Source organism: Neolamprologus brichardi, chromosome 7 (assembly GCF_056152115.1).
Source record: "Neolamprologus brichardi isolate AB-2024 chromosome 7, ASM5615211v1, whole genome shotgun sequence".
Classification (NCBI taxonomy): domain Eukaryota; kingdom Metazoa; phylum Chordata; class Actinopteri; order Cichliformes; family Cichlidae; genus Neolamprologus; species Neolamprologus brichardi.
In genome coordinates, this window is record NC_142110.1 from 66,777,670 (window position 1) to 66,803,692 (window position 26,023).

At 43.0% G+C, this 26,023-nt stretch overlaps 2 protein-coding genes across 2 annotated transcripts in view; one reads left to right on the forward strand and one right to left on the reverse strand.

Moving 5' to 3' along the window:
* cmip (c-Maf inducing protein) overlaps positions 1 to 5,767 on the forward strand; it is a 46,400-nt gene extending 40,633 nt beyond the window's left edge. The window contains exon 21 of the mRNA XM_087844190.1: positions 1,484 to 5,767. Within this exon, the coding sequence (XP_087700316.1) occupies positions 1,484 to 1,537 (54 nt within the window). The 3' untranslated portion in view covers positions 1,538 to 5,767. The remainder of the gene's footprint in view (positions 1 to 1,483) is intronic.
* Positions 5,768 to 7,616: 1,849 nt separating this feature from the next.
* The window catches only part of plcg2 (phospholipase C, gamma 2), a 53,568-nt gene continuing 35,161 nt past the window's right edge, over positions 7,617 to 26,023 (reverse strand). The window contains exons 19-33 of the mRNA XM_087844191.1: positions 25,749 to 25,871; positions 24,605 to 24,785; positions 23,907 to 23,975; positions 23,698 to 23,807; positions 20,112 to 20,208; positions 19,945 to 20,017; positions 19,543 to 19,715; positions 18,565 to 18,667; positions 15,007 to 15,210; positions 11,844 to 11,983; positions 11,596 to 11,704; positions 10,975 to 11,139; positions 9,208 to 9,296; positions 8,960 to 9,123; positions 7,617 to 8,279 (exon numbers count right to left, since the gene is read on the reverse strand). Of these exons, the coding sequence (XP_087700317.1) occupies positions 8,237 to 8,279; positions 8,960 to 9,123; positions 9,208 to 9,296; positions 10,975 to 11,139; positions 11,596 to 11,704; positions 11,844 to 11,983; positions 15,007 to 15,210; positions 18,565 to 18,667; positions 19,543 to 19,715; positions 19,945 to 20,017; positions 20,112 to 20,208; positions 23,698 to 23,807; positions 23,907 to 23,975; positions 24,605 to 24,785; positions 25,749 to 25,871 (1,843 nt within the window). The 3' untranslated portion in view covers positions 7,617 to 8,236. The remainder of the gene's footprint in view (positions 8,280 to 8,959; positions 9,124 to 9,207; positions 9,297 to 10,974; positions 11,140 to 11,595; positions 11,705 to 11,843; positions 11,984 to 15,006; positions 15,211 to 18,564; positions 18,668 to 19,542; positions 19,716 to 19,944; positions 20,018 to 20,111; positions 20,209 to 23,697; positions 23,808 to 23,906; positions 23,976 to 24,604; positions 24,786 to 25,748; positions 25,872 to 26,023) is intronic.

Genomic DNA, 26,023 nt, shown 5'->3' on the forward strand with positions numbered 1-26,023 from the left:
AATGCTAAATGAAAGCCACCAACACCTGACCCCACGATGGCTAAAACTGTGCTTTACTGACAGCTAAAGTCAATTAGATCATTTAACATTAAGCTGCACAATCCCTCGAGGCGGTCGAGGCAGTATCGTCACATAATCAAACTGAATCTGAGGAATATTTTGATTTTCATTCTTGGCTGAGCTTTTTAACCAGCTGCTTAAAGCTCTGCTTTTCCACTATGTAACTGCACCAGAAATTTCCATCCACTGTTTATTCTTCCTCTCACATGGAGTGCAGCTAGCGAGCACTAACAATGCTCGGAGGGGTCATTTGTTTACTTTTGGGCAGCACATCAGCAGCTGCTAGCATCTCCTCCTTGTGTGCCTTCATAGCCTGGCTGTACTCAGCAGTGTGTTTTTGTCACCAGTGGTGAAACGAGTTGTTTTCACCTCTTGTAGGAACAGTTTTCTTGCCAATGATTGTGCTGCCTTGAAGGGTGTTTAGGTAGCTCTCGCTCTCAGACATGCCTGGGCTTGCGTTGTTGTTGTGCATGCTAAGGAGCTTAGTGTGTTCTGTCCTTTCTCCAATTTCCTTCAATGCACATATTAAACAAACATGTAGGACTGCTTTCTTCCACTTGCACAGTATCTCTAAAATTAGAACCATCCTGTCTCAGAGTGACGTAAAATCCTTCTCATCACATACAAGGTCTTGAATATTCAGGCCCCGTCTTATCTTAAAGACTTCGTCGTACCGTATCACTCCATTAGAGCACTTCCCTCTCACACTGCGGGCTTACTTGTGGTTCTGGTGACCCTCAATCCTCCCTTTGCTGCACAGCACTAGGCTGCTGGGCTTCTCGTGATGCACTGAGTGTTTCTCGTTCAGTCTGTTCTTGTAGGAACAGTTTTCTTGCCAGTGATTGTGCTGCCTTGAAGGGTGTTTAGGTAGCTCTCGCTCTCAGACATGCCTGGGCTTGCGTTGTTGTTGTGCATGCTAAGGAGCTTAAACACAGCTTTGTCGATGTTGCTGGCTCACCTTTATCACTGGGACTAATGCTAAAATATTGACAAACAGTAGTTGTTAAAATAGTTGGTGTACTACTTCCTGTTTCCGTGTTTCACAGCTCTCTGAGCTCAGCTGCACTTATCGCTATTAAAGACTGCTCTCTGCTGGTGTTTTTCATGCAACACATCAGTGCATCTCCATCAGTTGTTTGGTGCTTTAGTTAGTTATTGTATACCCTCCACTGAATCTTTAAGCACAGTTATGAATGAAATCCCTCCCTGAGCCTGGTTCTGCTGGAGGTTTCTTCCTGTTAAAAGGGAGTTTTTCCTTCCCACTGTTGTCAAGTGCTTTCTCACAGGAGGGTCGTTTGATTGTTGGGGTTCTTTCTTTATTATTGGACCTTTATCTTATAATTTAAAGCGCCTGTTTGAATTTGTTGCTGTTTAAATAAAACTGATCTCAACTGAAGTGTATGTTGTTTGTGTTCCTCTCCAGGCCAAACTGCCTAACCTGAAGGATGTTGATGTTCGGTACACTGAAGCATGGTGATCGGCCGAGCTTTCAGCAGCCCCTTTACATGCCGAGACACACACAAGCACGATCACACACCGCACACAAGCTCACACACACATTACATCGACGCCATCATTACACCAGGAACCCTATCATCACCCGGCCTGAGGATCACCCCGTCTGATTAGACGCTTGCTACGAGGAGGAGCCGTCACCAGTTTCATCACCGATCCCACAAAGTGACACCGTCACCGGGAAGGAACTTTGTGAAACTCGTCGCTCCTCATACCTCGAAGTTGTTTTTTTGGTTTTTTTACAAACGACATCAGAGAACGAGAGGACCCGATGTACTGAAATACTGGAACCCTGCTCTCTCTGTCCGTACCCTTTGCCCCGTCCTTTCATACGTAGTCTCTCAGTTTTTATAATCACTCTTTTTTGTTTTCCCCTCTCTGCGTGTGCACCTCATAATGAAATCCCGAATCGAGGAAGGCTCCACCTCCCCGGAGCCTCTCGCTGGCGTTTGCCCCTCATGGAACGAAGGCTGGACACAGCAGCTCGCCTTCCAGTTCGTCTTTGATCCGATCCACGATGTAGCTCTCCCGACGGACGCGGTCAACTGTTATCGAGTCCTCGCTCTCTCTTCGCTGTCAGTTTTCAGGATCAAATTCCGGCCTTTTCCAATCTTTCACTGGGAAAATGAGGTGCTACCTCAGAGAAAAGAAGACTGTGCCTACTCCTCATGTACAACTCGCGAGAAGGAGAAAAAGAAAACAAAAACGGTTTTTATCAACTTGAATTAACATATTTTTCCAGACATCTGTGCTTTCATATATTGTGTCTTTCTATAGAAAACATAAGGAGATGCCCACCTCCCTCCCCATCACCTCCCCAACGATGACATTTTGGGAGCTCTGCAGGAATGTCAAGGGTGATGGCAATATGTGGTCCTTTTTAAATTGCCTTCAGTGTGCGTGCTGAAGCTCTCCTGTTTCTATTTAATAGGACAGTTGTGTAGCAGTAGCTGGGTGGTCTGGGACTGACTGATATTTATAAGTTGTCTTTAAAACCTCTGACACATTGTCTTTCCTGGATTTCGTTGGGAGGTATCAAAGTACACAGCTATTTGGGTTTTTTTGCATCGCATTATCCAAGAAGCCCTCGCAGGTCGCCGCCGCACATGGACGTCCGTGTACCAAAGCCGCGGTGGCAAACTTCAGAGTGGACTTCTGAAATCGGACCTGTTTAAACCAGACCCATCACCAGCTGAGAGTTGTATATTTTCATATCCCCCCTTTGCTCTCGTTTTCGGTCCCCGCCGTGCAGGTGCTTTGGGATGCTTTTGAAGCAAAGAACTCGCCAAACGTCTTTACTCTGCTTTGTTTTTTTGAGGCAAACCTGAGCGCGGCGTCGCCCCCCTTGACGCCGTTTGCCTCTCCGACCCCCTTTTCTGAGCGGAGGAGTCGCAGTGCCTCTAGTGGATGAGTCACTTGTCTTTTTACCTGTCCCACGACCTGTTTTGAATCACTCTGCTGTATTTATATTACGCCATATCACGTGGATGACATTTTTAGGCTAATTCTTATCAGAGGATGGGACAAAATTCTTGTACATATTCGATCACAATAAGGGACGAGTAATCGGGGAGGGTGGGGCACCTTCTATTTGCCTGTGTACATTCCCTCAAAGTGTTGCCTGTTTGTTGTGGCAGCGTTTCATACGATGTGGTAACTGCCCTGACACACTGCAAGTCTGTCAGAATCGATCTCCCCGTGTGCGCGTGGTTTGGGCGGATTTGTCTTGGAAACTCAAGGCAAGCGCAACTGCATCCATCCATTTTATTTATTCGTGTCGACCTGGGCGACGCTCCAGATGCTTGTTGAATCAGAGGACAGGACGCCGTCCGCTACGAAGCGCTTTGTTTCCTATTTATTGGGTGCCACGACAGGTTTCTGTTTGGCCTGTAGGTGCGGTTTGTGTACGGCCATCTCCGGGTCTAGCTTTAGGACATCGTGCTCTTTTTTCATATCCTGTATGATGTACATATGAGTGTATATAGTCGTCTTCTTCCTTTCTCTCTTTGAACCATTTTTGAATCCTCGCCCTTCTTCATCTCCTTTGTTTTTCTCTCAGCCTCTTCTTCGGCAGGCTGTTGTTGCCTTCATCTTAATGTGTGTGTGGTTTTTGTTTTTCTTCTTTTCACACAAAGTGCTCTGTAATCTAAAAAAAACTGTTTTCAACGCGTGTTATATTTTATGTTTCTCTCATTCGATCACTTTAATCAAACATTTGTTTCCGGTGTTTTTGTTGTTTTAAGGTTTTTTGCACGTAAACGTTGCCGCGTCATCGGATATGTTTTTTCGTTATTTTGTAATTTTGTTTTGTAAGAATACCATAAAGGGTTTGATCACTATCTCACCAGGTTGAGGACTGAAATGGAGAGATCCCATCCGGCTGTTTTGTGATTGGTCGTAGCCAGGATCTACCCATGAGCCTGCTGTCTGAGGCGGTTAAAGCTTTGTTCATGTTGATTTTCTAAAACAGCCAACGACACTTGGCGCCTTTGGACTGAAGCCGAGATTTAATCATTTAAACGATGGCCATTTTTTTATATCACGAATCGTATCGTATGTGGACGCTGACTGTGATCATATTAAATAAAGTTGGTGATTCCACACATCAGCGAACCGATGATTCAGTCTGATTTTACTGCAGCTGTTTTTATCCCCGATGGTTTTGAAGGATGAACGGTTTGACTCTATTTTAAGAGTGACGTGAAGAATCCTGATATCACGTTTATCTGGTTGACGTGAAGCCACAGCCATCGGCTGGTTAGCTCGGCGTATCAGGAGAAATGGTTACCTTGATTTTATCGAAAGGTAAAATAGTCCTTCCAATACAGAGTTTCAGATAATGAGGTATGTGCTTTTTTCTGGTCTAGGGTCTTTATGATGTCATGCTGGAGGGGGGAGGAGCTAAAACAGACTAGAATGGTTTTCTCGCGCTGCTTCCAAGGCACACAAAGGACGTCTAGAAAGAAAGAAGTCTAAATGGATCAAAACTCCAGCTACGCTATTATTTTAACCTCCTAAGACCCGAACTCTTCCACAGCAGCATTTTTAATTTCTCTTTGATATTTGGGCAGATTGGGGCCCGATTTTTACCTGATTTTGTTTCTAAGAAAAATCAGAGCCACAAATGAGGATATTAGTTTAAAGTTTTGATAGAACAGTAGCAGCATAATGTCCTTGTAAGTGGATATCAGGGCCTTGTAGAGCAAAATTTAGTATTTAGTCTAAATAACCCAAAATATGATGTCCACATATGTGGACGCCAGGTCCTAGGAGGTTAAACATCCTTGTTGCTAGACCAGTGTGCTTGTGGCCTTTATGGGGGTTGTTACAGGGTGCACGACTAATGCTATTAAAATAAGATAAAGCAGAAAAACAATCATCACCCGGTGGGCTCCAGATTGTGATGCAGCCTTTAGGCTACAAGCAACCTGCAACACAACACTGAGCTTCAGTGCAGCGTAGGATCTTTTTCCTCCAGAGACTGTAATAGCAGGGAAACTGGCTGAGGTAACGAGCTTGGCTGTAGCTTCACCCTTAATCCCAGAGGTAATTCATCAAACTTGACGTGAAAGCAGATGAGCCCATTTCCCACAGTGGGCTGTTTTGGGCCACGTTGACTTGTCCAAACTGTGAGCCTGGGGTCCAGCATGTTGAGATTATTATTATGTTTATTTCTTTTATTTTTTAAGTGTTACTATAGAACATGTGCTGGTTGAAAAGTACCGTCTCTCCTGTTCGGCCATGTCTCCTGTTTCCTGTGGAGCTCACTGAGCTTTCCTCCCCGTTCATCGGTCACCTTTTTTTAATAAAAAAAAACATTTTTTTGTAAAGTTTCTACCACACCTGCGTCATGTACAGCTGTGCTCGAGTCTTAACCGTTGTTATGGAAGGAACAGGGTCAGACAAACCTGACAGACTGAAAAAAAAAATGCAACTACTTCAACTTTATTTCCCATTCCTTGTAGTAAAATCATTTTGTTGGCAGCTGGAAAAGGGGCGCCCGTTATGTTTCTCTCTCTTTTTCAGTCTTTCGGTCGCATTGATCTGCTTCTCCTGCCGAGTTATTATTATTATTGCTGCTGCTGCTGCTCTGTGGCTGTTGTAATAAAAATACAAAAGATCTTCAACAGGAAAATAACAACTATGATGTGAAATAATTTCAATCAAAAATAAATTGTCTGTGAATATGTTATCAACCGGGTGTGTTTTTTCTTTTCTTCGTGTTATTATATCAGTGTAACGGGGAAAAAACATAAAGCTTTAGCTGTTAGTGAGAAAACAGAAGAAACACAAATGGTTTTGCAGGTGGAGGACACGTTTCCCTCGTCTTTTTGGACAGTTTCTTCTCATTTAGCTGGAGTCAGAGTCACTGCTGCTTGCATGAGATGATACCTGGACCCCACAGAGGTTTGCCTGAACCCCATTTATTCTTCTCTGGTGTATCTCTTCAGCCTTTTTCTCAGCGCTTGCAGCCTTCGTTTGGTAGCATCTAGAGCCTGTGTTATGGACAGCTTGCTGTACCTCATTTTGACACCCTTCTGCAACTCGCATCAACATCTTTCCAGCCTTTGTCTTCCTCTGCTTGCATCCTTGATCTTATACCCAAGTGGCTGTAGAGCAGTAGTGGTTTCAGTGATGCTGGTAGTGGCAGTAGCGGTTTTTGATACGGGCGACACGGGCGGTTGCCCGGGGCGGCATCGTGGTGGGGGCGGCATCACGGGCATCGGCAAAAAAAAAATTTGCTCATACTCATGCTGCCCCGACGTCAGCCAGCGCATATTGGGAATGGCATAGGCACCGATCGGTTTTCTATCTCCCATTTGCTGGGAGTAAGGGCGCCCTCCGTTTGCGAGGTGCGCCTGCTGCTTGCGGCACAGGGAGGAGAGGGCGGGGCGGCGGGGGATTCTCTGGCTGGCTGAAGCAGCATCTAATAACCAACTCGCAAAATAAAACAAAATAAAAACAAAACAAACACCAGACATCATGATACAGACTTATAATTTGCACCGATGATTTTTCGAAATTCTATACACGAAAAGTGAGCGCGAGAGCCCTCGGTGCGCCTGCTCGCTGCTGAAGTCAAAGTAAACTTTATTGTCATCTCCACTACATACAGTCCAGTTTATAGAGAGACGAGAGGACGAGGCTCCAGTTACAGCAGTGCAAGTAAACAAACAATAAATATAAGAAGAGTAAGAAAATAAATATACACTTTAGGACTCGGGGTAAAGGGATCAATAACAATTTATAATTTACAGTTTGATGATTTAAAGTCTCACACACAACCCGTCAAAAGGGGAGGGGGGCCGGCTGCTTCCAAATAGAGCACATTTCATTCATAATGTTGTAAATCCAAGCCCATTATGTATTCATGATTTGAGTCCTGGGTTGTGTGAAATCCCAGAAATAAACCTTAGACAAAGTGAATCTGTGAACTAAGGTGTAGGTCTGTTAGGTTATGTTGTGGTGATCCTCGGGTTGGGGGATTTGTGTTCATACTGGAGTGCAAAATTAAAACCAATGTAAGATGGACAAGAAAAGTTCAAAGCCATCAGGTGCTCAGTTTAGAAAAAAGCCAAACAGGCTAGGACCGCCACTGGGTAGTGGAGATGGAGCACAGGGCAGTGTTGCAAACATCTCCTGTGTTGAGACGAGCTGGGGACTCGTTCTCTGTCTCGAGTCCAGCCACACTCTTCATGCTCAGATGCATCTGTCATTGGTTTAGCTGCACTGCTCTTGTCTACCTGGGTTGGCTCATTACTTCCATATTGCTCCATACTGTACTTCAGCCTATGGATCTCCAGAGAAGCTGGAGATCCATAGGCTGAAGTATATTCCTTTGTAGAATATGTTTTGTTAAAAATTGTAAGTGAGCAAACTTACAGGTAATTATTTCCCCAGTGTTTGATGGAGGACTTGCTCTTTTGTTCGAGGTCTCTCTACGCTCCTCACTTCAAGCGTTTGGGCCTACTGCTGTCCCTGCAGCCTACTTTAAAATGCAGTGGAGCAGAAAACAATGCAATAAATACAGATAAAGAATATCGTTCACCAAGCACACTTTATTGACTCGATTCATGAGGAAGTCAGAGGAATTCTGGGACAGCTATAACAACAATCTGCCTTTATATTAAATAGAGGAAACACTCACTGCATGAGATTACAGATCGGATTTCCATATCAAACAAACATTGTGAAGAAAAACGTCACACTGGTGAAACTGCACAGCAAAACAAAAACACATTCAAAATGACTAAAATGAATTAAACACAAGCTCCCTGGCAGCAGAACAGCCACTGCCGTCAAATCGTCATTATTTCAGACTCCGCTCTTTAATTAAAAATAAATACCATCAGTGTAACACGATGCAGTTTGATAACAGACTGAATGCAAACATATCAAGCACGATGCTGGCTACTTGGGCCGTTGTAATGGCCTCTTACATTTCCTCCAGCAATTCCATATTTCAAAAACTCCAAAACGTTAGGAACTATTTTTTTCCAATCTTAAATAAATAGAAAACCATTCGGGATACTGGAATGCTGCCATCTTCGGTGGAAAGATGGCAAAAAAAAAAAAAAGCTCTTCCAGATCACAGCTCCCATAGCAAACATTGATAGTAGATTTGAAGCCTGCTGCTCACACAGGTTAGACAAATGAGTCCTCAGGAGTAAAATTTACTGTTGTTTATCTTCTTTTCCTTTGACCTGGAGAGAAAGACGGACAGATTGAGAGCAGAGAGTAACAAGTATCACAAATCAGTTGTCACATATTGCAGTATATGTACATATACTGCAGTATATGTACATATACTGCAGTATATGCACATATATTGCAGTATATGCGCATATACTGCAGTATATGCGCATATACTGCAGTATATGTACATATACTGCAATATGTGACAACTGATTTGTGATATGCACATATTGCAGTATATCCACATAGTGCAGTATATGTACATATACTGCAATATATGCACATATACTGCAATATATGCACATATACTGCAATATATGCACATATACTGCAATATATCCACATAGTGCAGTATATGCACATAGTGCAGTATGCACCATTAAATGCAAATTAGATAATCCACTAAAAAGCTGTTTTATGGATGGAATTTCCTAATCAGTTTATTCTGAGCTCGCCACTGAAATTTGGAAGCTGTGGCAGCCTAAGGACCTCAACTGAAGTGAAGCAGGCCATCCGCTGACGGCAATGAAATTAGTCTGATAGATATGCGGGATGTTAGCGGCAGCAAAATCAACCAAAATATCACTAAGCTTGGCAAAAGACCCAAAGACGACAGCAGCGGACGAACGGGGTCCTTTCTGTGAATAAACTGTCGCTGCTAGAGTATTCCTGCACTTTTCAGACTTACCTTGGATTTTCACCAGTGCTGCCCTTCCTCATGAGGTTGTTGGTGGGCTGAGCCAGGGAGGATCGCTGAAGGTTGCTGTGCGTGTCGTACAGGAAGGGTTCGCCCAGCTCTGCCTGCTTCTTCTTCAGCTGGCTGGAAGACGAGTACAGCTCCTCCTCCGCTTTCTGAATGATACGTGCGAGTCAGGAGATCACAGAAATCCCGCCACAGTGACATAAACGTCGATGCGCTCCCGGTGCGTTACTCACCCCGGCCTGCTGCACACTGATGTAGACCAGAAGAGAAGCTAGCTCCAAGTCTTCACTGTAGCCGTTCTTTAGAGGGACAGAGCGGTAACCTGTGGAAGCAAACCCAAAACAGTTCATTTTCTTCATTTATTCATATCACCTTGATTTGTGTTATAACCTGATTCATTCGTGGCATCATGCTGTTTTCGACTTTTAAAATCACTTTTAAAAATTAAATTTTTTTTAAAATTTTAAGCAGTAACGATGGACCTAGTTTAGTTTCTACAGAAATACAAAAAAACGTTGTTTTCAACATGACTGTATGAGTTGTGTTCCCTCTAAACTTAAAAGGTCTTAAAATGAGTCACAACCTAATTTCACTTCCAAATGAGGTCACTTCAGTGTGCGGTGTCAGTCTTTTGTGGAATTTCAAAATACTAAAGCCCGCTAAAATTAGATATTAAAGCTGCGTCACACTCAGAGTGGAAACTCCCCGATTACGAAGAATCTAAAAGTTTACATTAAAGTCTTTGGCCAGGATACAAGAGACATGAGCCAGCCACTGTCTAATATTACTTAAATATCAAATGATTCAGAATTGCTTCACCTCTTATCTGTTTCATTATTTTTAATTTGAGAAGTGGAGTGTCTCTTCTTATTAAAATATGAGCCCCATACAAGAAAGTTAATACAGCAAAAGCGAGAAAACTGGTGAACAAGGAAATTAACTTGAGCTCCACATGATACAGTTCGATTATTTTTGCGATTAGTCGACTAATCAGATCATCATCCATTGGACATAAAACTACAGCTTATTGCACCAGCAGCATCTGCTCTTATTTAACTATCATTAGCTTACAGCTTTAAGTGTTTAAGGTATGTGCTAACTAAAAATAAAGACAAGATGATAGTTTATTAAATTTTAATGACATTTGCAGATTGTTTCGGTGAAGTTTAATAAACTCCTTGCTATCTAAAATATAACAGGACACCGGAGTATATTCTCCAGCATCTCACACTTCTGATAATCAGCTGTCTGCTTGATGTTTATTCAGCTGTGTAAAAACTATAACTTTAATCTCAGCCAAACCGATTTACTCAGGAACAAATAAAATACTAAAAAAAAGCCAAACAATAACATTTTTAAGTTATCTAAGTGACTTATATATCATGTTTAACCTGAGTAGTGAAAGACAGCGGTGGGTCCGGTGTTCTCACGGCTCTAGTTAGCCTAGCCCCCGGCTAGCTATCGAGCTAGTGGGTAACAGACGTCTCCGAAAACGTCGGAGCGCTTTTGAAAATATGTGGTGTCTTGATAAACTGAGCAGATATTTGAGGTTTACACAGCTACATTCTCGCCTGAAAAATATGTTAAACGTTTATTTTGTGACCCAGAAAGAATAATAAGAGTAATATTAAAACTAACTAGCTGCCGCCATTGTTGGAAACTGAGCTGGGCTGCGCTATGAATTCTGGGACACAGCTTCTTCTTCTTCTTCGGGGTTTAACGGCAGCTGGCATCCTTGTACATGCAGTGCTGCCATCTTCTGTTTCAGTCCGTTATTACACTCTTAAATCCTACTACTTATTCCTGCGTCTTTTGTTATCTTACAAAGCTTCAAACGACGCGTCGACTATTAAATCAGTCGTCGACGATTTTGATAGTCGACATAATCGTGACTAGTCGACTAATCGTGGCAGCCCTACTTCTAAGTAACATTTAGTTCATGTAATAATGATAACGAGCACTACTTAAGAGTGACGGAAGCTTCGTGTATGAATTCCCACCTGAGCGAAGGCCTTTCACAGGAAACGTGGCCTGAGCTAGAAAGTTGGGGTCTGAGAACATGTCCTCCTCGTTGACGATGAAGCGCAGGAAGGTGAGTTCAGGCTCATACACACTCAAGACTATGCGCTCTGAGCCTTTCCACACTGGGTTCAGACCATTGTCACCTGCAGGGGGCAGAAGCGTGCAAAGACTTAACCTGTGAAGCCTCAAGTCCCCAGTAGCTCAAGCTGAAAAGAATAAAAGTTCCCGCAGAATTGCAGCTAAGGCCGAAGGTGCTCGAGCGCTGATTATTTTAAGGTTTTTCATTATTATTATATTTTGTGATGGACGACCTCTCCCGGGTCGTCCCGCCTTTTGCCCCGTGAGAGGTGGGACAGGCTCCAGCCCCCCACGTCCCACAATTTTTCCACTGTGAGATCAAAAGCCTCACAAAGACGAGGCAAATCTCAGTGTTGATATAGATACACAACAAACACAACCTTATTAAAATTTTACCATCGATCTTCTTTCAAATCTAATTCCTGCAGAAAGCGTTGAAACAACGAACATAAGCTACATTTTTAATAGAAAAACTAGATGAAATAGAGGAAAATAGAAAGGTTGCCGGAGAATCTCCTCACGATAGACGATGGTCTTGTACTTCTCCTCTGTGTGCCCGCACAGCTCGATCTCCACAAATGGACTGGCGATGCTGCGGCCTGGCTTCGGAAGGTGTCTGGCACCAATCACCTGCAAGGGACGAACACAACTGCTCTTATTCTCTGCACACCATCAGGCCCAACGTGCATTTTTGTACACAAGTCGACCCTGAACGTGACTCATAATCATGACAGAGGCACAGAGAGTGTGTGTGCGTGTGGCGCCACACCTTGACCACAATTTTGTATTTGACTTCCTTCTTGTCCTGATGAGGGTCGTAGCTATCCATACGCATGAACTCCGGCTGCAGCACGTAGCCCGTTTGTCCGTTCAGACTGAAGAGGGCGTTGTTCAGCTGCATGTATTTATCTGGGTGGACACAAGAACCTGAATAACTTCACAGAGTCACTTCTCCTTCAGGCAAATCCTGATAATATTCTGACAGGTAGACTCGATAGTGTAACCCGTGTTATTTTTTCAGGTGGAGTAGACAGATATCCCCCAAAGACATGACAGACAACAGAAAGAGGGCAGTTTGAGTTTAGCTTTAGTGCAGAGTGATGCATATCTTTAAATATCAGGACATAATAAAATGACCTGGCCTTAAAAGGAGGTAAATGTAACTTTAAATGAATGACACGTTGCACTGTGGCATTATTTATTGAACAAAAACTAAGACAAGATGCTGAAGTAACGTGTGAAAAACTTTGAACTCCACCATGAACGCCTTTTATGTATCCTGGAGTCAGATGTGAGTCCCACAGCCCGACTGATGCTGTGGATAAACGAACTGAAGCAACAGCGTAAAGGAGAGTGGGCCGCCATGTTTGTTAACCTCACACAGGTATTTGAAAGACCGTACAGGTTACAGAACCATGGGGTGGACGCACTGCTTCTGCATGTTGGTTTAGCCCTAGTTAACTAAATAATGACACAGCGTCAGGTGTTGTTGTTCATCTCAGCTCATACGAACCCAAATGTACGACCTGCTAAAGACTAGAGATTTTTTTACTTTGTCCTGACACTTAAATTCTTAGTGATGTACAGATAGTGTATTTTCTCTTTACCGTGACTGTAACTAGGCTCAAAAGACAAAGGGCCTTTCTCAATATGCGTACTTGTGCGTTCTCGTGTACTCGTGTTACGTCATCAGTCGGAGACCAAGTACTGTTCCAATTCGAAGTACGCATCAAGCCGAGAACGCGAAAAAGTCCCGGATGTGTTCTCGCTCCGCCCGTTTTATCGAGCATGCATCGGTGGTGACTTGTGTGGACTTGGTACAGCTAAATATCCCAGAATGCATTTCGTCCAAAACTCAAACGCAGCAATGGCGGACGAGCGGGGCTAAAACCTTTTAAATATTACTCTTTCTGGGTCACAAAATAAACTTTTAAGTTCTTTTCCAGCGAGAATGTAGCTGTGTAAACTTCAAATATCTGCTCGATTTATCAAATATCATATATTTCCAAACGAGCTCCGATGTTTTCGGAGACGTCTGTGACCCGCCAGCTCCATAGCAGACAGCGAGGTCGAGGATTATTACAGCCGGCAAGAACAGCCGACTCCCGGCACATCGTTTTCAACCCCCCCGCGGTCTTTTCACTACTCAGGTTAAACAAACCCCAGCATCTGTCTAATGTATTGAGTGTCACTAAAATAAAAATAAAAGCGTTCTAACATCTCACCTGCTTGTTTTTATTAAGGTATGTACACGTATGTACATGTACACTATTTTTATTAATAGAGATTTCACTACTGAGGTTAAACATGATATATAAGTCACTTAGATCACTTCTAAATGTTAATGTTTGGTTTATTTCAGTGTTTTATTTGTTCCTGAGTAAACCGGTTCGGCTGTGATTAAAGTTAAGCTTCATAACATATTACTCACAGTTAAATTAAGAGGGGACGGCAGTAAAAACTCCGGACCTGTGACATCATCAAGTACGCTGGTGTACCAATTGTACAAATCGCGAGTCTGTGCTCGCGTTCTCGGCGAGTCCGTACTCACCGAGAACGCGAGTACGTACTCGAGTTCTTGAGAATTGAGAAAGGGCCAAAGACATGGGTCATGTCCAAATTCATGGGCTGCATCCTCCTGAGGCCGCATTTGTAGACCGATTACGTCACAGCGACGCGACGAAGGCTGTCCAAATTCGTAGACTCCTCCGAATGCAGCCGACAAATGCGTCCTCCTTTTCCCCGAATTTGAAGGATGGGTCGGGTGTGTCCTTCGTGGCCTACCATATCCCAGAATTCATAGCGCGGCCCAGCCAAACTCCAGTTTCCAACAATGGCGGCCGCTACTAAGTTTTAAAATGACTCATACTAATGTTTCTGGGTCACAAAATAAACTTTTAACATATTTTCAGGCGAGAAAGTAGCTGTGTGAACATCAAATATCTGCTCGGTTTATCAAGATATCGCATATTTGCAAAAGTGCTTCGACGTTTTCGGAGACGTCTGCTACCCACCAGCTCGATAGCTCGCCGGGAGCTCGAGGGTCACTGAAGCCGCCGAGAACGGCACAACTCCCGGCACATCATTTTCACATCACCGCGGAGTTTCGCTGCTCGGGTTAAACGTAATATATAAGTCACTTAGACAACCTAAAAATGTTATTGTTGGGCTTTTTTCAGTGTTTTATTTGTTCGTGAGTAAATCGGTTTGGCTGAGATTAAAGTTATTAGATTAGATAAAATAAAACTTTATTAATCCCCCTGGTGGTTTTCACACAGCTGACTAAACGTCAAACAGAAAACTGATTATCAGAAGTATGAGACGGTCGAGAATTTACACCAGTGTCCTGTTATATTTTAGACAGCAAGGAGCAGACGGCCGAGTTTATTAAACTCCACCGAGACAGCGGTGACGCTAATCAGAAGGCGAGACCGTCAAATTTCACGGCCGTTTACTTCCGGCCTACACGACCTTCTGAGGACCCGACCCACGTAGACCGCGAAGGCCGGGTCCTCAGGAGGATGCAGCCCATGAAACACATAATATATGGGTTTATAAAGCTATTCATAGCCAAAATACTACATATAAGTGGAGTAATATAATGAAATAAGCATTCAGATACTACTAATAGAAGATTTCTTGTATTAAGGATGTTAAATCCTCTATTATTTTCCATTTTCACACTTTTATTTCCTCATACTTATTTATTTCTGCATTTTCATGTCCTTTCATGTGCCGATCCTCGTGTTGCTCGACCTACAGGCGGAGGTTTATTCTAATTTTATATGTATATTCTGTCATATATACAAATATTTTAGCGTGTTTTTGTACTTTGCTTCACTTGAATGTTTTCTTGTCATAAGAAAATGAATAAAAAGCCCTCAAACTGTCTCCTTTGTCCTCCGCCGTGTGATAAATGAGCACTGCTGTACCTGCTGTTTGGAAGTTGAGAGCCACCATGTGACAGCCGAGCGCCCACATCGAGTAAGGGTCGTAGTTTGAGGACTCGACGCGCTGGCCTTTCGGGTAGATGCGACTCAGAGCTTTGCGGTTGTACTGCAGGAAGTCTTTGGTGCGGCTCTTTCCTGGAAGCTTGTTCTCCACGAAGGAGCGGACCTCCTTGTAGCTGTAACTGTCTGCAGAGCAGGAGAGAGGGGAGGAGTTCAGTGGTTCAGCCACCTCACCTTCGCTGCTTGCTAAGAGAGGGAGCTGACAATTAGTTAAAGCGAGCTAAACAAATGAACTGGGATGGTTTTTTGGGGACTAGACTGTGAAAGGATGCATGTCTAAACTGCATCTAAACCCCATCCTCTCACATTTTCACTCAGACTGTCAGAAATATTATAATTCTGATCATTTATCAGCACAAATCCATATTTTTTAGATCTTTGTATAAAAACAAAGCTGACAGTTGTGAGACTTTATCAGAGGTGGAAGCATCACAGCAGATGCTTTTGTGTGGAAGTAACTGAGAATAAGCTAAGAGCAGTTTGGCATCATTTGTAAAAGTTTACATTTCTTCAGTTTTGAACAGCAGAAATGAGGCTTTCTTGTCGGAGGTTATTTTTGCGTGATAAGCAAGCGAATAATGCAGAAAACCGAGATTTGAGAGGGTAAACTGGTCTTGAAGTACACAGAGACAGAAAGAGCTGCGCAGGAAGTCTGATTTTATCGTGATGGAAGCAAAACTGCCAAAGTAAGAAGGAATAAACGATGTTTTTGATCTTCTTTTGCTGCTGGTTCAGTCAGTTTTGATCAGAGAGAGACAAAAACTGCAACTGCACACTTTGTGTTTGCACAGTCTCAAGAACATTGGGCGAGTTCGTCCGCTGCCATATAAAAACTGCAATGGCCCTCGATTACTTGTCGATGTGCCATGCTGCTGAATAAGAGGAGCCAGAGAGCTGTCTCAGGCTGTGTTATAATTCACTGTTCGGTGACTTTAATGATCCATTAAAGGTTTTAACTGAACCCAAAACACAGCAGCAAACATTTTCTCTCACTATTGATGTCGATCGGCTCCATAGGAATAAAATTTAACTGAATTTATCTGAACTGGATGTCACGCTCAACAAAAATGAGCAACAAGCACAGAACTTTGAAGCTGGTCCATCAGATACAAATCCTGCTCACATCAGCACACCTTACTGTTTTCCTGTCAGTAACCACACTCCACGTGATGAGTGGTGCTCATCAAACGAGATGAGTGATTGTGGGTTTTGGGGCTCTAACAATGAGTGGGCGTGGCGTTGTTTCATGTGACTGTGCCCACGTCAAATCGGTCTTTTCCTGTTTTTGAAAGTAACACATTTAAAAATGTATCAAATAAGTGCTACATACAAGCTTCTTGTAAAATGAGTTTCAGGTACAACGCGATTAAATAAAGGTTTATAGACGCTTTCAGATTTAACCGCGCTTTTCCCTTCAGATGCTTATTTGGTTTAGGAGCTGATATTGCAGATCTGTTATTTGGAAATGTCACCGAGTCATTCTGAACCTACAGAAATCATGTGGTGCGAATGTAGTTTTAGCATCTATTTCCAGATTGAGACATCACAGGAAGCCGTCTGTCTTTAGATCTTTCCTCTTGGTCACATCCTGTTTGTACAGCAACCTGTGGCTGAACACGGCGCGTTTCCTCAGCTCAAATAATTCCTCGGCTAGAAGGACTCATTTAAATCAATGTTAGAAACTGTGTAGTTACAGGAGTCACGCACGTGTGTTTCAGGATGGGACCAGCTCTTGAGTAAAAGTATCTAAACGCTTTTGTGACTGCAATTATATTTTTAAAATTGTGTCATTGAAAGGACGTTTAGACACCAACTAACATAAAAAATAACATCTAAAAGTCAGAAATGAAGAAGAAGGTATCTGCTTATTCATTGAGACACCACAGAGACTGAACCTGTAGAAGGTAAAAATGATACCTGATTGAAATTTGGCAGCTGGCCCTGTAAAGGTCACCTCCTTCTGTTTGTGTGTGGCCTACATAACAGGCACACCAAACACAGTAACCCTGATTAGCAGCGGTCAGGCACTTTTAACGCGTTACTGTAATCCGATTACTTTTTTCAAGTAACGAGTAAAGTAAGGGATTACTATTGCAAAAACGGTAATTAGATTACCGTTACTTTCCCGTAGGAACGCTGCGTTACTGCGTTACTAAAACCGTGATTTTTTTGCGAGAATGTCTCATGACAGTGACGTAAGCGAGTGCGACGTTCGTGACAACAGCTGTGTGCAGATCAACAATGGATCATATATCGAGTGCAGAGAGAGTATGAGCGTGCAGCGTTTAAAGCGTGGAAGTACTGACCTTACTTTGAGTTTGATTCCATAAAAAGTGACAAAAACATTAGTGTCCGTTGTGCGTGGGAAGAAAACTTCTTTTCACAGCGAAAAAACTCCTAAACTTCTGAGCAAGCACCGAGTAGCTACGACGTAATGGGAAACTCACAGAGAAACTCGCGGATTCTTCCACTGACCGCTGCACACCTGCACCAGGGTAACCCTCCGCCTACCCCACTCCTGCTTTACAGGTGAAAATAGAGCAACAGGACCGCTAGTCTTTGACTTTATTTATTTTCTGCTGTGTTTTACTTGCATCTATTTGAAAGACTGAGTGTAATCACACAAAATATTTTATTTTATGTGCTGGAATGTGCAGAAAATAGGTTTAAATGTTAAACTAATTTCTTCCAGTCAGAGAATGTTGCAGATAATTTAATGTTTGCTTGATGCATAAAGTTAAAAGATTAAAACTAATAAAACAAGTTTTAAAAAGAGATTTTTCCATTTGATTACATTTTGTATGATGATTATGCAGAAAAAGTAGAATTGGGCTGAAAGATCTATCGCTTTATCACCTATTCAGGTTGTAAATCGTGTTTTTAAAAAGTAGCTAAGTAACTAAGTAATTAATTACTTTTGAAAATAAGTAATCAGTAAAGTAACGGGATTACTTTTTGGGGGAAGTAATCAGTAATTAGTTACTGATTACTTTTTTCAAGTAACTTGACCAACACTGGTTATGAGCACCCTGTGGCACACCAAAGTCATTCACAGTGACATCTACTAAACAGATGAGTTATCAATAAATCCACCGATCAGGACAACGTTGCAAGCTAGACAGGGAAATGTTTGTCATTGCAGGCTTTAAACATGCTTTTTTAATCCTGCAAGGCTGGGTGTGAGTATTGCCTGCAGTACTCAAAAATGCACTTTTGATCTAAATTTGTGGTTTTATTTTACACTTTGTACAATAACTACGTTGCTTTTATAACTGGAGGTCTGGAGAAAAGCGATTGAAACACAAAGCTTGAATTCATCGTACTGTGGCATGGAGTTACAAAGGTAACACCGCACTCACCAATGAATTCGATTCTTAACCTCAGATTAAATAAGTGAGGCAAGGTTTCATTTTAAAGCAGCGTGCAAAAGCTTCAAGCGCAGTCTGTCTGCATTAGACATGCGAGCTGACACGTATTTACCAAAGCGGTCCTTCTCTTTGCTGCGTGGCTGACAGTAGACCACCACCTCCGACATCTCCTTGGCGACCTCTGCCTTCTTCTCCACTTCCACCTGTTGTTTCATCTGATATCAAACAGAAAAACAAGTCACTTCCTGGTTGCACTGTAATGTGGACAGACCACCTATGAATATAGACGCCGATGTGGTTTTGCATCTTGCACTTTGCTTCGGTCAATATACAACCTTCCTGTAAGCTCACACAGATGATGCTCTTTTACATCATTTCTTTGCAGTTATAGTTTCTTCAGTTATTCGTTTTTACATTAATTTTGTATATTTTTAAATGATTTCAAATTACAACAACATTTGTGATCCTCTGTGAGCAAGCACTTTGTGACAGTGGGAAAGAAGAACTCTCTTTTAACAGGAAGAGAGCACCAGTAGAACCAGCCCCACTGACTGAACGGAGCATTTCTCACTGTAGCAGTTTTTGTCGTTGTAGTTGTTAGTAAGTAACTTTGTATTCACTTGTAGTCACTTTGTATCTCCTTTAAAGTCACATTCACACAAGCCTAGAGAACATTGGATGACACCCCAGTTGCTAGGGACGGCTTGCAGAAGGTTACCTGCTGTTGCCAGGTGATATTGCTTGCAAAGATGCATACACTGCTGCACCAAAGACCTGCTTGTGATTGCTTTGGTCGCGGGCAGATTCCTCCCATCACCAGTGAGATTTGCATTGGTTGGTTTCAGCATTAAAGGCAGAACTTTGGATGCAAACGTTCTGTTTTGTGCTGCAGTTTCACTAACGCTTGGTGGTTAGTTCCCAACTGTTTGCATACAAGTTGATGTCTTCCATGCAATCTACAGGCAACCGTGGCAATCAGCAAGTGACCAAAGTCTGTGGTTGCTGCTGGTTTTGGTGCAACCTCCAGCAATCACATCCCAACGGGTTTTATGATGCGGGCTCTGCTTCCACAGAAGCGTATCGCACTCACCTCTTGCTCCTTGCTGTACTGCTTGTTCGCCGCTCTCTGAATAATGTCCCATGCCACCTTGTACCATTCAAACAGCTCCTCCAGAGAACCTGCAGTCAAGTCAAACTGCAGACTGTCTTCATCCTGGTCCTGCAAGGTCACTGCGTGGGGCTTCCCGTATTTACCATTCTTCACTACAAAAAGGAAGACAAAGAGGCCCAGTGATGTTTGACTCTCAAACTTTGAGGAATCAGGATTTAGTCGACGTGTATACAAACCCTAACGCAGTAATGACACATTTAGAGTTAAAGCCACAGAAAAACGCTCAGGACTAAACTAAACTGGACGACGCTGCTGTGTAATGTATATTAACTGTGCTTTTCCATTGTGACTGTGCGACACACCAAGATAACGAGTACTCACAGTTTTGAATGTTGCATTTGGAGATGTCCACGACGCCCTGACATAGTTCACCTAGTGGGTTATCTTCCATTTCCTGTTTTAGCAGACATCACAAATAGAGGTCGTTTTCAGTCACTTTCCACACAGATACCGTACAGTTGAACTCTGACCTGACTTCTAATCTTTACCTGCACTCTGATGACAGGTTCGGCGTTGGTGGACACTGGCTCCACGTAGTTAGCAGGAAAGAATAACTGTAACTTGCCACCGTGGTCTCCTCTGCACCTGTAAGGAGCAGAATGAGTCACTTCAGTTCAATTTAGTTTGATTTATATTGCACCAACTCACAACAACAGTCGCCTCAAGGTGCTTTATACTGTGAGGCAAAGAGCTTACAAAACCAGACAACCCCCCTATGAGCAGCACTTTGGTGACAGTGGGAAGGAAAAAAATCCCTTTTAACAGGAAGAAACCTCCAGCAGAGGGATTTCATTCATAACTGTGCTTAAAGATTCAGTGGAGGGTATACAATAACTAACTAAACCACCAAACAACTGATGGAGATGCACTGATGTGTTGCATGAAAAACACCAGCAGAGAGCAGTCTTTAATAGCAATAAGTGCAGCTGAGCTCAGAGAGCTGTGAAACACGGAAACAGGAAGTAGTACACCAACTATTTTAACAACTACTGTTTGTCAATATTTTAGCATTAGTCCCAGTGATAAAGGTGAGCCAGCAACATCGACAAAGCTGTGTTTAAGCTCCTTAGCATGCACAACAACAACGCAAGCCCAGACATGTCTGAGAGCGAGAGCTACACCCTTCAAGGCATCACAATCACTGGCAAGAAAACTGTTCCTACAAGAGCAGACTGAACGAGAAACACTCAGTGCATCACGAGAAGCCCAGCAGCCTAGTGCTGTGCAGCAAAGGGAGGATTGAGGGTCACCAGAACCACAAGTAAGCCCGCAGTGTGAGAGGGAAGTGCTCTAATGGAGTGATACGGTACGACGAAGTCTTTAAGATAAGACGGGGCCTGAATATTCAAGACCTTGTATGTGATGAGAAGGATTTTACGTCACTCTGAGACAGGATGGTTCTAATTTTAGAGATACTGTGCAAGTGGAAGAAAGCAGTCCTACATGTTTGTTTAATATGTGCATTGAAGGAAATTGGAGAAAGGACAGAACACACTATGGGAAGTACCCCAGCAGCCCGAGTCTACAAGCAAGTCTGCAGTCTTAGAACATTGTGCTCTGTTAGGTGCTAAGATCTTTAAAATATGATGAGCCCTGATCTTTCAAGCCTTTGTTTGTCAGGAGAATTTTAAATTCTGCATTCAACAGGGAAGAAAAGCCAATATAGAAAATATATGGGCTCCATTTTCAGTCCCTGTCAGTTTTTTGGAGCAACTAAAGGCTTTTCTGACAACCTTCAAAACAACATGAGAATAAAGGAATTACAGCAGTCCATGTAGCTCATGTCTGACAGATAACTCCTGCGAGTGAGGAAGACTCATGAACGCATTGGAATCTGTCAGCTAAACACTGTTCAAGCCAGCACAGTACACTTTGATGTGTAATAATCAGTCAGCAGCATCAAATGCTGCACCGAGGTCTCGGATCGAACAATAGAAGCACACAGACAAGTCCACTGTCAGAGATCGTTACTTAAAGATTGGTCTCCAATTACGAGACAGCTGCACCAACAAATGGCTTTAATTATTTTATTACATCCACCCTGAAAGTCCGTTTGTATGTAGTCTGTTAATAAAGTCAAACTAATCAAATTTAAAAGCACTAACGGTAAGACGTGGAGTCTAATAGACTCAGAGTTCATTATTAAAGTTAGTTTAGAGCTCAGTAGGAGAGAAAGAGTCTAAATAATAAAGTTGCTGTACTTAATGATGCTTCTGTGTAAGTTGATGTGAAAAGTCCCGTGTTTGCAATTAGCCATGTTTATGTAAGGGTTACTGAGGGTTTAAAGTAACTGTTAGAATCATTTCATTTGTAAATTAAATTAAAAAACACACACACACTATGAGATAAAGGAGAACAACAGCCTGATACCTGCAGGCCTGACAACAGCAGATGTATCACTGCTGTAACATTCAGCAGTCGCCTCATTGTTCTGACACACACAACAAAACTATTGACTACACTACACACTAACTACACAAGATTTGTGCTAAACGTGGCAAATCTCTCACATCTCAAAGCACCGCCGTCACTCCTAAAACTTCCCTCTTCCTAAACAACTAAATGCCATGTTGCCATATCATTTTTTGATTGGTCGACATGGTACATTTTTCCACCAATAGGAAAGGGGCGGAGGGAGGGGTTTGGTGTTGTTTTTGCTCACAGGCTTTCGAGCGTTTTCCTTATAAAACGCCGTTTTTACCGTTTCTTCCCGCAGTAAATATGAACAACGACAGTGTTCAGGAAGAAAAACAAACATTGCAGATATTTTTATCATAACTCTGGTTTTACGTGGCCGATCAACACAGTTTAAAAACTGCTATAAAGTCCATGCCTTTCAACGATTACGACCTATATGGATGACCACCGCACTGCCTTTATCAACCAAGTTGCGGCTCCTGAAGACCATCGTTATACCGACGGCACTGTATGCAGCGGAGACTTGGAAATCAACTGCAAAGATCAACCGCCATCTTGACGTCTTCCAACAACGTTGTCTTCGACGGCTGCTCAAGATCACATATCGGGATCGCGTTACCAATGAAGAAGTATATCGCCGTGCGGGAGTAGAGCCGCTCCATGTCCAAGTCGCCAAGCGTCGGTTCAGATTTGCCGGTCACATCCTTCGGCTACCGGACCCGAGACCTGCCCGTGTCGCGGTTCTGTGGAACCCGAAGAATGGAAAGAGACGGCGAGGAAGACCTAAAATAACATGGAGGAGGACTTTCCTTGAAGATTTACGTTCAGTCGAACTGTCATGGGATGAAGCAACAACTGCGATAGACCGAGTTCGATGGCGTTCTCTTGTCGCCTGATGCGCCGATCGGCGCGGGAGGATCTAAGTCTAAGTCTAAGTTATAAAGTCCACACTTTTTCCGTCAGTTGTTCCGTCTGTCCTGCTCACATCTCCAATGGTTGTACACGTTGTCATTAACGTGGCTTCACTCCACATCAGCTGCTTTGCTCGCTAAAACACCGGGGTCGGCACATAAAGACGCTGTCATAGCCCGTCAACCACATATATATACGAATGTGAATCGCATCATCGGCTGGACTATGGGATAAGGCGGCATCGATCTAATCCCATACAGGAGCAGCCAGTCACTGACTAACAATGCAAAACAGAATTGTTAAAGTTTTAATTTTAATTTCAATTCAGGTCAGATTTCTTTTGTGCGCAACGCAGATTTTCTGTGCAGAGACTGTGCCAGCAATGCACAATTGCGCACGCGTGCAGCTTAGAGGGAACATTGGTAACTACCACAAAGAGACCAAAAGCGCTACAATGAGACACAAAACATCTAAAACAGACACAACAAGAAAAAAAAGCACAAAAAGACAGAAATAAGAAGACACCAAGACGCCCAAAGAAACACACAAACTAGCTAAAAATCAACACAAAGTTGTTACATTAAGATACATCAGCAAAGACAAAAAGCAACTTCATGTCACTTCTAATTGGAGTCCGATCTCTACTGTGGAGGGCGGAGGGCCTTCTCCACATCTGTCACTATATCAGTCCGTGGCCATGCCAACCGCGTACATGCAAAGACACAAACTTGCGTGTGGACTCACCATCCATCAGCCTCTTTGGACACGTTGTGTATCAAAGCTCCTTGTTGAAAGCTCAGCTCATCTGGCCTCCTCGCCTGGTAGCTGTATAATGCCTTGACAGTATTTTTAGGCTAAAGGAGACAAACACATAGAACTGAGACTGTTAAAGGAACGATAATCAAAGAAATCTCGACAACACACCACATGACCAAATCTGACTGCATACACACCAGCGAGGGCTCGATCTCATTGGGCTCCACATACGTCTTCACATCATATAAAGAGGCACAGTTCTTCTCCTGTGAAACACAGCGCACTGTTAGGAGGATATCATGACCTGACGCTGACCTGAAATGTTCTGTAGTGGTGCTAAAATAGTAAGCAAAGTGAAACTACAGTAAATGTTCTGAGTTTAAAATGATAAACTTTCCTCAGACTGATCACCACGTATTTTGAACACTGAGGAATTTACTGGCTTTGCCACAAACTTTCCTAATTTACAGTCAGAGACGAGCAGGAACTCTACAACTAACATGGCAGTAAATATAATAAGTGATCAAATACTGATTTTTGTTTCTCCTTTTATTTGTGTGGGTGTTTTTTTTTTAGAAAATTCTATGGTGGCTCTGAGAGGACAATTACACTCTCCAGAGTCACACGCAGTGAGGATGTAACACTGCAGACAAAGATGCAAGGTAATGTGTGTTTCAATCACACGATTCATAATCGCCATTTACTCTTAGCTTGACACGTCCGCAGCTGTTCCATTGCATTAGTGCAAAAACCAAAAACAGCGAGTTTCCTTGAGTTTTCTAGCTGTTAGTGTGTTTGAACTCTTGGTGCTACCATAATTACCTGTTTCTCAAGCAAACGATTCACTAGTTTCCACAAACTTATTGCAACAGTGGCAGAATCTCTTGAAACTCACTGTGCTGAAGCGGTCGACCAGCTCGGGCGTGACCGGGTAACGTAGCTTAATCTTGCGATACAGCGGTTTCTTCCTAAAGTAGCCGACCAGCTCCACGAGGCTCTCGAACTCCGTAGTGGTGCCCAGCAGATACATGTTGCCCTCCTTCTGGATGCGGCAGTGTTTCACCTTACCGTCACCTCTGAATGACAGAAGTTGATAACAAATAGTTATGTTTGCAGTACGAAACGCGTTATGCAGATGCTCACGGTGGCAGTGTGGCTCTGTCACCCTGATCATCAGATTTAGGTTGGAAAACACATTTTAGCCCAACTTTGTCACTAATGGATCAGTGTCTGAATTAATGGAACGTTTTTATGGAGATTACAGTTACATAATGAGGGGTCATCAACTTTATTTCACCCTTTATGAAAGGACACATTTCAGTGGAGACACACATACAAGGTCTTAAATAATCAGGCCCCATCTTATCTTAATGACCTTGTAGTACCATATCACCCTATTAGAGCACTTCGCTCCCGCTCTGCAGGCCTACTTGTTGTTCCTAGAGTATTTAAAAGTAGAATGGGAGGCAGAGCCTTCAGTTTTCAGGCCCCTCTTCTGTGGAACCAGCTTCCAGTTTGGATTCGGGAGACAGACACTATCTCTACTTTCAAGATTAGGCTTCAAACTTTCCTTTTGGCTAAAGCATATAGTTAGGGCTGGACCAGGTGACCCTGAATCCTCCCTTAGTTATGCTGCAATAGATGTAGGCTGCCGGGGATTCCCATGATGCATTGAGTTTTTCCTTTCCAGTCACCTTTCTCACTCACTATGTATTAACAGACCTCTCTGTGTTGAATCATATCTGTTATTAACCTCTGTCTCTCTTCCACAGCATGTCTTTATCCTGTCTTCCTTCTCTCGCCCCAACCGGTCGCAGCAGATGGCCCCGCCCCTCCCTGAGCCTGGTTCTGCTGGAGGTTTCTTCCTGTTAAAAGGGAGTTTTTCCTTCCCACTGTCGCCAAAGTGCTGCTCATAGGGGGTCATATGATTGTTGGGTTTTTCTCTGTATCTATGAAGCGCCTTGAGGCGACTTTTGTTGTGATTTTGCGATATATAAATAAAATTGAATTGAATTGAATTTGTTGAATTAGCACGGCACCTGAATGTGATGGCAAAGGAGTCTGGTTCTCCTTCTCTCTGCCGGATGAGAAAAGCTCCATCTCTGGGAATCCTCATTAGGTAATCCTCTGCCTGACCTCTGCTCAGGTTACCGTAGAACCACCTGCTCCACACAAACACAAGGAGGGTTACACCCTTACACATTCACAACCACTAGCACTGTATATAGCCTCTATATATCTATATCATGGCTAAAGCACTTCTGGGTGGATGCAAACTGCATTTCGTTGCCTTGTACTTGTGACATGTGCAATG